Source organism: Triturus cristatus, chromosome 9 (genome assembly GCF_964204655.1).
Source record: "Triturus cristatus chromosome 9, aTriCri1.1, whole genome shotgun sequence".
Taxonomy (NCBI): Eukaryota; Metazoa; Chordata; class Amphibia; order Caudata; family Salamandridae; genus Triturus; species Triturus cristatus.
In genome coordinates, this window is record NC_140592.1 from 105,971,221 (window position 1) to 105,981,750 (window position 10,530).

Below are 10,530 nucleotides of genomic sequence, written 5' to 3' on the forward strand. Positions count from 1 at the left end.
CCAATAAAACTGTTAACCCAATGAACTTCTTTTTACATCTAAAAGGATTTTTTTAAACTTAGCATTATAGGTAATTGTATGCAACAGGCACATCAACTGTCTGAGCAATTAATAAATAGATTGACCAGAGAGTATTACCAGCATTAGTATTAACCACGAGTTATGCTATCTGCATGTTATCAGCATTATTCTCTGCAGTAGATGCATTTATCACCTAAGCTATCTCAAAATGTATTTTATTAATAGAGAATAGCTTTACTATTACCCATCCCTGTTTTCCATTTTCTTTAGGGTTAAAATGTATATTTTTTTTTAAAAACCGTGAAGGATGTCTTTGAACCGATCACCATGACTGTCCTCTTTCTGCCTAGAACTTGTGCTCCCCTATTTGTGGGTTCCCGAGTAATTTTGTTGCCATTGGGTATAAGGTATTCTGCTACTATGGGTGGGGGGGTTTAAAATGTATATGGGTTCTGGAATATTGATGACGTATTTGAACATGCATCCTTGTTGGACGCATCGTTTACTTGAAAATAAATTGTTGAGTGACTTTATATTCCCGAATATACAGATGGCCGAAACTTGGAATTTTGAAAAGGATATTGGAATACACAAATAGTAGGTATGGAATTCAGTTACAAACACTGAAGCATCGATGAAGAAGATTCTTTTGGAATGACTGAAAGATTGATAGATTTTGCAAGTTGGAAAACTGACGAGAGAACCACAATCGAGTTTATACTTTCCCCATGAATACATGTTATTTTGTTATATTATGTGTATTTGTTAAGCGCATTATCATTTGTGGGGGACTGATGGTACCGAACAGGTGTGTGTGTGTTGGTTAATTAAGAAGCCAGGTCTCCAACTTCTTGCAGAATCCAACAAGAGACGAGTCTCTGATGTGTAGTGGGAGGCCGTTCCACGCTTCGAGTGATGTAAAAGAGCGCCTGTCCTCGTGGTTTGGTTGTGCATGCATGGGGTGTGTGTAAGTAGGAGCCCTGTGGAGCAGAGGTGTCCGGGTTGTTGGTGGAAGGAGATGCAACTGTTCAGGTAGGTGGAGCCTAAGTTGGGTAGTGTCTTGAATGTGTGTGTTGTGGAGTTTGAAATGAGTGTGTTTGTGTAGCGGAACCCAGTGGAGCAACCAGAGGCGTGCTGTGAGTTCTGTGTGGGAGGGTGAGGATGAGCATGGCTTCCGAGTTCTGAATGGTTTGCTGTGTTCTGAGTTGCTTGGTGATCAAAGTATAGTGGGTGTTACAGGCATAGTGTGTGTTCCCTAGATCGCTGGAACTCTGGGTCTTGTTAATTCTCCTTTGCCTCTCTGATAAATACCTCTTCCTTGTGCAAGGGTAGTGAAGGGTGGTGGGGTAATAATGTCATCAAGAAACACACCTGGGCACACACACTAATGCACAAAAGAGGGTCACAACTTTGACTTCCACAGGAAAAATATTATTTTATTGGGCATTTGAAAATCAGTATTTAACATTGACTCACAGATAAAAAAATATTTACACTGTTCCAAAATATAAACACTCTGCCTCTCCCAAGAGAAAGTAGTTCACTACCAACAAAAATAGAGAAGCCGGATGACTCAGAATCTTTGAACAACTCCCAAGTCAGGGCATTTTTGACCAAAATCTGGGATCTTTCAAATATATAAATATATCTCTATATATCATTGCAGTTTTACACACAAAGGCAACCCCTGTATGAACTCTACCCACTCTTCCAAACAGGAAGCTCAGTGCATTGTGGGAAGGGGAGAGCCAGCCCGCAACCCCATTTTCTTTGGACGTTATATCACAAAAGATGAGATGAGAAAGAAAAAAAGGTAATTCTCTTCGTACTTCTCTTGTTTTTCTTTCTCCTTTCGCAGTGCAGTAAACATCTCGCCACAAAGTGATATGTTTTTTTCCCCCCGTAACACGGGCGAGAGTCGTGAACGGAATAGGACCACGTGTGCTCCACAGGTGTCACACCGCTGCCCTACATTAGATGTAGGCGGGAGCAGGACATTTTTTTTTCACAATGATTTAAAGCAGGTGTACAACATTCCTAGGGCATTTCACTTTATTCTGAAACCAGCTGCAGTTCAAATGTTTCAAATCCAGTTTGTACATTCTAACTTTATGCGTTTTGGCGATTGAAATGTGTGCACCTTTTATTCTTCGCAAAAACCCCAGCATTAAAAAACAAATACTCCTCCTCTGAAGTTACTGTGTGAGTGTTACTTATATTATTTTGATGTTTATGGCAAAGCATAAGGTTACCCGTTAGGAATTCACCTGCATAGTGTTTTAGACACACAGTTATGACGAGGACTCATCGGCTATGTAAATTGTTCTTCTGAGTACAGAAGAAAATATGCCCGATATATGAACGGCTGTCTTGCAAGGGGGCTATTCTTTTTTTAAATCATTGTTTTCATGTGTGCTAGTTCAGTTGGAACAACTGTGAACTAGGATTACAAATCCTAGAACCGGCTGCTCAGCGAAAAGCCAGAACTAGCTCACCCCATCGGCAGGAGTACGCAGAGCATGTGTATCTACAGCAACACTTACTACGAACATAAATGTTTAGGCCTGTCTGTTTTAGTAGTGCAGTCTCTCTAAATCCTCCTTTCGGGACAACGGAACTTGTATCACACCCAACCCACAGGGACAATTTGGTCCAATGTTACTTTGGTTTGCGCTGCAGGCCTGGTTTCTTCTAATGGACTACAAGTACCATAATGCACTGGGGAGAAGTTGAGGGCAGGATGGGCTGACCTTCACCCTCGCAGCACTGTGTCAGCTGCTGCTGTGTAAACACGAAGTACTGGCAGATCTCATATGACCAGCACAGGTGGTGCACGTGCAATCACATGTTCACAATGGAAACTTTCAGGCTTTGTGTAAGGAGCTTTCTCGAGCTTGGATTTGACTACTCTAGGCCATTAGTGATTGCCACCCCTGTGGGAGCCATGCCTCACAGTCAGTGTTGTCCAACAGTAATGATACGACACCCTCTCGGGCAGTGTTTGGTGCTAACTGCTGGCTGTACTCGAGTATGTGACTTGGTATAGCCAGCTTTGCCTGTGATGAAGGTATTTCTGGACAGCACTAGAAAGTTTCTGTGTGTGTGTGTGTGTTTGGGGGGGAGGGATCCATTCTGCATCTGCAGCCTGGTAGGCGGCGTCCTATGTTTTTGGCTCTAGTGTTCGTCGGACGGCTCACTCTAAGAAAGTAAAGACCCTGAATGTATTGGAAAAAGAGTGACCCAAAGTAGGCTCCGGGGCTGTGATCTGGAGGAGGGAGTGTCAGGCGGGGGAACTGCCAGATCCTATGTTCCACATCGCCTGCCTACAGCAACAGTAAACACTACGAGTTTCACTCTCTACTCCATTCGGCAGCTACATGCAGTGGGGGAGGCTCTGCCGGGCCTCACCGGACCATGATTAACAGTGATCGCTACTATGAAGTCCTCCTTGTATCCACACGCATGCGTACCATGGCATTCTCAAAACCAGTGCTAAGGTGCCATCTACACCTTACAAGCTTGTGTCTCAGACAGCATCTCTTGGAGGACCCTGCTCATCTCAGAAACTAAACTTCTTATCAGCCATGGTGCAAGGGTCCTATCGAGAACTCTTCTGTGACCAGTACTTCTCACAAACATCCTGATCTATTTCACACCAACAGCACAGTGGTGCAAAGTCCAGGCTTCTGAAGCACCCTGTCATTGTGACCCCTGGATATGTCCTTCATCACTGGGCCATCTCCTCTCCGGGGGGCTGTCAGAGTCCCTGGGGGCACTGCCACTTTCCATTCTCCCAGACACTCAGAACTGTCACATTCTGAACATGAAAGTCAGACAGTGTCAGGCTGGGCGCTAGTCCTTCGTCTCCAGGTTCAGAGGCGGAAGCTGTTTCAGAGCTTGCATCAGAGCAGACGAGTCCAGGGGCGACAGGGCAGACCCTGGGGAAGGCAGTCTTTGGGGCATCAGCAAAGAAGAGGTGTTCTTATCTGAGCCCATCAGCCCAGAGAGGGCTGCAGAGGAGGCGGAGAGGCCTGGGTATAACATGGGCATGGACCCTGGGTACCAGCATTTCTCCAGCATTGGCAGGTAGGCTGCAGTCGAGGGAGGAAGCAGATAGAAGGGCAGGCAGAGTGGGTGCTGGTGGGGGTTTGGGCCCAGGAAGCCTTGAGATGCCATCAGGTCGCTTGTGCTGAACGGAGACCCTGCATCGTCAGAGGTGTCCTTTCTGGGCCGCTTGGCAGGAATGTCCTCCGATTCCTTCTTGATATGATGCACCCGCTCTTGTACCTGATATGCCAGGGGAGACTCCTTCTGATAGTACTGCTGGCCAGCAGCTGTCTCACTCTTCTCCAACTCCCCTCCATACCCACTGTCTGTGTCCGTGTCGCTGCCACTCTGCTCCCCGTTGGAGTGGGCATATGTCCTCTGGATGACCGGGACGCAGTTCTTGCCATGCCCCTCGGCAGCTTTAGCTAAGGAGCTAGGTTTCTCCTTCTGATCGGTTCCACTCTTGGCACCCTTGGGTGCGTGCCAGGTTGCCCCTACATGGAGGACATCCGCGGCCACCCGCTGGAGGTGGCCGACCAGCTGCGAGGACTCCAGATCGTTGCCCTCACTGTCCTGCTCCGCCAGGTACTGCAGCACCTCTTTCGCGCACACCTGGAAGCCTGAGCGGAAGACTTCCTGCGTGGAGTCTGGGATAGCGGGGGCCAAGTCACCTGCAAAAAAACAGGAGTATGAGCATTAGAATACGTCGTTGAATAAGGGAGGAACGCCCCTATAATAGTGCTGTAATATCTATCGCCAACACACAGGCGCTTATCTAGAAACTAATGTTAAAATGACTCCACACCAAACAAGCTGATGGTCACGCTTAGCCATATGTGTCCTCTCTTCAGGGGTTGACTACTACACCTACACCCAAATCATAACTGCTTCTCTGGCTCGACCCACCGTTGCTGGATGAGTGCCCTTAAACTATAGCAGAGGCCGTTCCTGATAGCCCTGGCCCTCCTGCACTGACTTTATGGAGTCCATGGCACCTGCTGTCTCCGTGGGGTACAGAGCTCTGGCAGAAGCCTGGAGCAGACCATGTGCATGATTCATGTTCAGCTTCACATAGAGGTCCACAGGTCTGCAGCAGAAGCGTCCCTGGGCTTAGGATGCAGTCTATTGGTGGGACCCCTTCATAGCTCTCCATCCTCCCATTAACATCTACACAGTGATCCAGGGCGGGTACCAGCACCATCCCAGGGATGCAAGCTTCCATCCGGTCCCCTGCACCATCCCAAGGGTAGTAGGACACAGTGGGTCAGTGCAGCCACATGCATTGCCTCCATCACCCTTATCCTCAGAGTAGGAGGCCATAGAGTGCTGATGGTCATCCTTCACTGCCCCGCCCCTACCGCAGCACCACCCCTTAGCTCCCCTCGATGGGAGCCTTGCTTCCTGCTGACACTCACCGGCTTGCGCCCCGTTGCTCTGTAAACTGATGATCTTTTGCTGCTGCTGTTCAGTGAGGATGGTCAGAGCTTTCACGTGCTTCAAAGTCAGTTCCAAGACGACAGCCTTCTCCAGGTGACCCAGAGTCTGGAAAAAACAAGATGGCGCTGATCACAAACCTTGTCCATACACAGCCCTGTAGCGCGCGTCAAATACCACTCTGTGTCAAGCATGTCACACAATAATCACCGAGTCCCGCCCCTAGCGTCACCCCATGTCCGCATCTACACCTCAGCCTGGGTGAACTCTGCAGCTTCCTGGGCCTCACAGCGCTATAATTGGCCGACTTGCGCCTAAAACAGGGCGCATGCGCGCGTTCTTCTGGCTGCTGCTGTCTGGCTTTCGAGGACCTCCCGCTGATAATTAGTCAGAGAAAGCCCCGACCGTGGCTAAAAATACCCTGTCTGGCTCGCGCGCGCCCAAGGCCGCGCTATATGCACAGTTCAGCAGAGGGATCATATACATAAAGGGTAGAAACTGTTCCTCTTTCGATATATCACAGCCTTCGGACTGCTGTTTCAGAACAGCGTAACTACGTTTAATAACAATGACGAAAACAAAAGCAGGTTATTCTTTTGCTAAAAAAAGGAATGGAATAAACCAAAAACTAAAGCTGTATGTGGATGTTCGTAATCTTAAAATCTTTGATAAAAACCCCTGTAAATTGAGCCAGGGGCCGTGCCTGCCGCTCTCGAGCACAAACTCGCGGCTCTGTGCGCAGCCAGGGAAGTTTCTAGAATGCGCCAAGACTAGATTATATTTAGCCCCAAATCTCCATGAACTAGATACCACAAATCTCCCGTAAATGTTTGAAACAAATGGAATAATCCGCAAACCGATATATAATTTAGAATGGCGAGTACATTCTGGGTTAAATAAATGACGTACCTCAGGTAATGTCACTCACTGTTGGTAAAATAACTCAAATAGCTAAACTCTCGAGCCGCAATAGATACAAGTTCTGCATAAATATGGAATTCTTGTGTTTCTACCCCAGATACATTCTCTACTCGTAGCCTGTCATCGTCGTACTCGTAACTATGTATCTTTTTCTTGGAGTGGTGAGAAACTGCGAGCCACTCTTCTGTGGCATGGCAATGCAGGTGCAGTGGCTGTACTGCTAAAATGAGCCACAAGGGGGAGCTGTGCCCCTGTGCGCATCTTCAGACTCACACTGTCTGCAAATGCACGCACAATCAAGAGGTGCTTAATCAGGTGTAGAAAGTTAAAGTGCTTTTTTACGTGGTTCCTAAAACTCGGGATTAGGTGTTTTTTCCCTAGGGCTCTAGCCTCTGACGCACCAGTGGGCGCACACCTAGGTTCCCAGGACTAGTTTTCAAGATTCACAATGTAACAGCGGGGTCAGGTTTAGCGTTATTAAACTGCGGCTCCTTTCGGGCCTCTCTCACTGCCTCCATCTGAATAAAAGCGGGGGGGCGGGGCACACGCCACCCTAAGGGCGGTAGCCTGTGACTTGTCCGAGCGGGGACGTGTTTTCACGGTTGAGGGGAGCGGTATTTGGGGTCAGAAGGGGCACAGGTCAGTTTCTCGCTAGAAACTCATTGAGCATATTGGCTGTTCCAGAACATTTCACAGAAGGCGCGCGAAGCGCTAGGTCTGCCCAGCCCCTCCCTCCCGCGAGGCGCTTACCGTGAGCTTCAGGTGCTCCGGAAGGAGGTCCTTCAGCTGAGCGATGCACTCGTTGATCCGGTCCCGCCTCTTCTTCTCGATCAGGCGGTGCGGCAGCTTGTAGGTGTCCTGAGGGCGGAAGGAGAGAGCGCTTAGCGAGGCTAGCTACAGGCAGCGCTACAGAGGGTGACGGGCTGAGATGCCCATCAGGACATAATACATGCCAGTTTAAACCCCATACGATCTATCTACCCCCATACACCAGCCACGCATGGTTTAAATACCACACATTCCCATACCCCATAAACCACATATTCCCTTTCGTCACATATTCCCTTACCCCAGTTACAACCGGTTGAAATGCCCCAAACATCCTCCCTCCATACACTGGGGTAAAATCTATGAATGCGGCTTCTTCCGAAATACACTATTACACGCCCCCCGGTTCACTGCCACACTTAGTGTCCGATGCGCCAAGAAACCACCGCAGCAGTACTCTGCACTAAGGGTTCGCATCTGCCCCCAAAGTTCACCAGTCCCAAACCGAGCCCTCTGGGTCAAGGGGAAGAGGTCATGGGTCTGGGGCAATGTAATCCCTGTAGACTGTGTTGCACGCACACTCGTGCCAATAAACGCGATTTATTTGCCCATGAAACACCCCGCCTTGGTGATAAATTTTAAATAAATTAATAATAATGCCTATAGGGCCACGTGGATTCCCTAAGATCGGATATCAGTAAGTGAGCGTTTGGTATTAAATCCATGCACCACACACCCAGCAGGAAGTGTGCACACAGACAAGACATGTATGTATGCAGTCAAACAAGGGCCGTGACAACACCCACACAGTTGCATATACATATGCACAGTGGTGCGCACACACAAGAACAGCACAGACAGCAAATCCAGCAAACAGGACACAACCTATTCCGAGCAGATACAGAGAGGACTTATGCACGCAAAACGTATACACTAGACTGCCACAATGTGGCAACACACAGAGACACCAGGGCACTCGGGGACAGGTGGAGCAGACAGGAACCCCCTCGGAATCACACATGTGACGTGCAAACACTCCGGCGTGTACGGGTGGTCGCCTAAAGAAACCCGAAGGCCCACCCTAGAGGGCAGTCACAACTGTGGTAATATACACAACAATGTGCCCGAGGAAGGGTTTGGTGTCAAGCAACCATAAACAGGTGTTGGGCAAGTGAAGGTATTCACGCAAGAACACCTTTTATTTCCTAAAACTGTATTTTCGTCTCTGTAACCCATGTTTTTTTACAATAATAATATTCCATAAAAACTCCTTTTCTAATTTGACGTTTTTCATTAAGAAAACAAAACTCTATGCCACTTAGCATTCCACTTCAAAGCGCTTCTTAATCGAAGGTTGTGAGTAAATGGAGACCTGTATTGAGAAGTGTTAACCGTTTGCCCCAGAGGTAAATAGACTGCAAACGGCTGGACCTTGATAACTATATTATAATATCGGGATTAGGGGCAACTCGCAGACTCCGTGACCAGGAGCTCTGGGTTTGAATTAAGTGTTTCTAAATTTGTCCGGACCGTGTGATCCTGGGCAAAGGACGCTATCACCCCGTTCTCCAGTTCCATCATCTGCCGAACGTGCACGTATCCAGATGTGACAGTGGCCGATATACAACAGCAATCTACATAACCCACTTAATTCCACAGGTGAGGAGTCTATTGACAGTGTTATAGAGGTGCTGACATATAGGGAGTTCTGGGGAATGATTCCTGTGGAGCCCCCTCTCGCTATCCAGACTTTCGCGGGGGGGGGGGTTACTTTCTTACAGCAGTATCATCAACCAGTGGCGTGACAACACAGTACAGCACAAAATGCAACACTTCACAGTATACTTTTCATATAGCGCGCTGCGAGCTGAACTGCCTCAATGCGCTAGAGTGCAGCGCTAATACAATGTTCTCTTGTTCTTACCTTACTGTCCTCGCTCCTTTTCAGCGCTCTCCGGGGTTTATAGAGCTGATACATATGCGAAAAATCCATTCTGAAAAAAAGGTAAACACAGATGAGATGGGCACACTCGGGGGTGCAATGGGAAAAGACACCAAAATAAGCATTCTGAAAATATCAGAATTAAAAAAGTGGGGTGAGAGGGTGTCTAAAGGTTGTCACCACGAACACCTGTATTGTTGGCACCCGTGGGTTGGGGGGGGGGGGGTCTCCGCAGTGGAAACCTACCCTGGCACAGGGCTGCTCTTCTCCAGCGTCGGGCTTGACAGCTTGGCCAGGCAGGATGGTGACGGCTGACCAGCGGTCATCCTCTCCATGGCACCCGAAACTTTCCGGCTAGACTGGGCGTCCAAGCTTCCTTCGGGGAGTTGGTGCGGGTGCAGAGCGTCAGATGCCCACGACAGTCTCACAGGTCCAGAAAACGAGGGTGGCAGAGATGCCCGGTTGGTGGTGCCCGGCTGGTAGTTTGCCAGCGCGATGGCAGATAAATCCAGTGTAAAGTCTCTGTGTCCGCTGCTTGGTCTGTGTGCCCACACGTCAGTGCCCACTTCCGAGCCTAGTGTGTCCACTGTAGGATGCCCACTTCCGAGCTTGTGCGTGACCAAGTCTGTGTGCCCGCAGCTGGGTGCACACTTCCTTGCCTGTATGTCCGCTCCCGTGCCCACTGTATGCAGCCGCGGCTCTCCGTGCCCAGCTACTTCCCACTCCACACCTCAGCCTGTGAATGATGAGCCTGGCAGTGGCGGAGGCTTGGTTAAAAGGCAGGGGGCGGCGGGGAGGAGTGTGCGGCAGGGCGCGGGCTCGACGTGTCCTGCCCTGTGACTGCAGGCACGTCTGGAGCCCAGTGACCCCGCCGCCGCCTCGGTCACATGAGCCGCACGTGTTGGCCAATGCTGCAGGGCGTGGGGGGAGATCCGCGTGTCTGGCTGCCAGAGGCCTGCCATTGGCTGGCCGGGAGGCAGGCGCCGCCCCCGTCCCACACGCACTCACGCACACACGGGGAAGGGAGGCTGATCACACGGAGTGCCATCCGGAGTGCCATCCCCAGGGCAGCGTGCGCTAGTAAGGATGGGGGAGGGCGCACGGGCCCGATGCTTACTCGCCGCTTGGTGGCGCTGTGAATGTATGTTTGATACCTGCGATCCGAGCCGGCTCGGAATGCTGAAAGGCTGAGCTGGACACGGACATTCGGCTGACCCGAGGTTCATTCTGTTTAATCTTCTGAAAAAAATGCTTCTCGCTGGCCAACTTGCAATAAACATGCCAACCCAACCAACGGCAGGACTCTGTGCAAGTTATGTTAACATGCCCGAGTCAGAGATTTCAATCGAAACAGCATGTATAGGCTGTGATCTATACAACCAGTGTTTGTGTGTGTG

The 10,530-nt window shown here is 49.5% G+C and overlaps 1 protein-coding gene across 1 annotated transcript; it reads right to left on the reverse strand.

Moving 5' to 3' along the window:
* Positions 1 to 1,436: 1,436 nt before the first annotated feature.
* On the reverse strand, positions 1,437 to 9,987 carry BHLHE40 (basic helix-loop-helix family member e40). Its single transcript, XM_085624506.1, has 5 exons — positions 9,380 to 9,987; positions 9,116 to 9,185; positions 7,174 to 7,281; positions 5,484 to 5,610; positions 1,437 to 4,739 (listed from the first exon to the last, which is right to left on the reverse strand). The coding sequence occupies exons 1-5, from the start codon at positions 9,466 to 9,468 to the stop codon at positions 3,874 to 3,876; spliced, it is 1,260 nt and encodes a 419-aa protein (XP_085480632.1). The 5' UTR covers positions 9,469 to 9,987; the 3' UTR covers positions 1,437 to 3,873.
* Between the last annotated feature and the right edge of the window lie 543 nt (positions 9,988 to 10,530).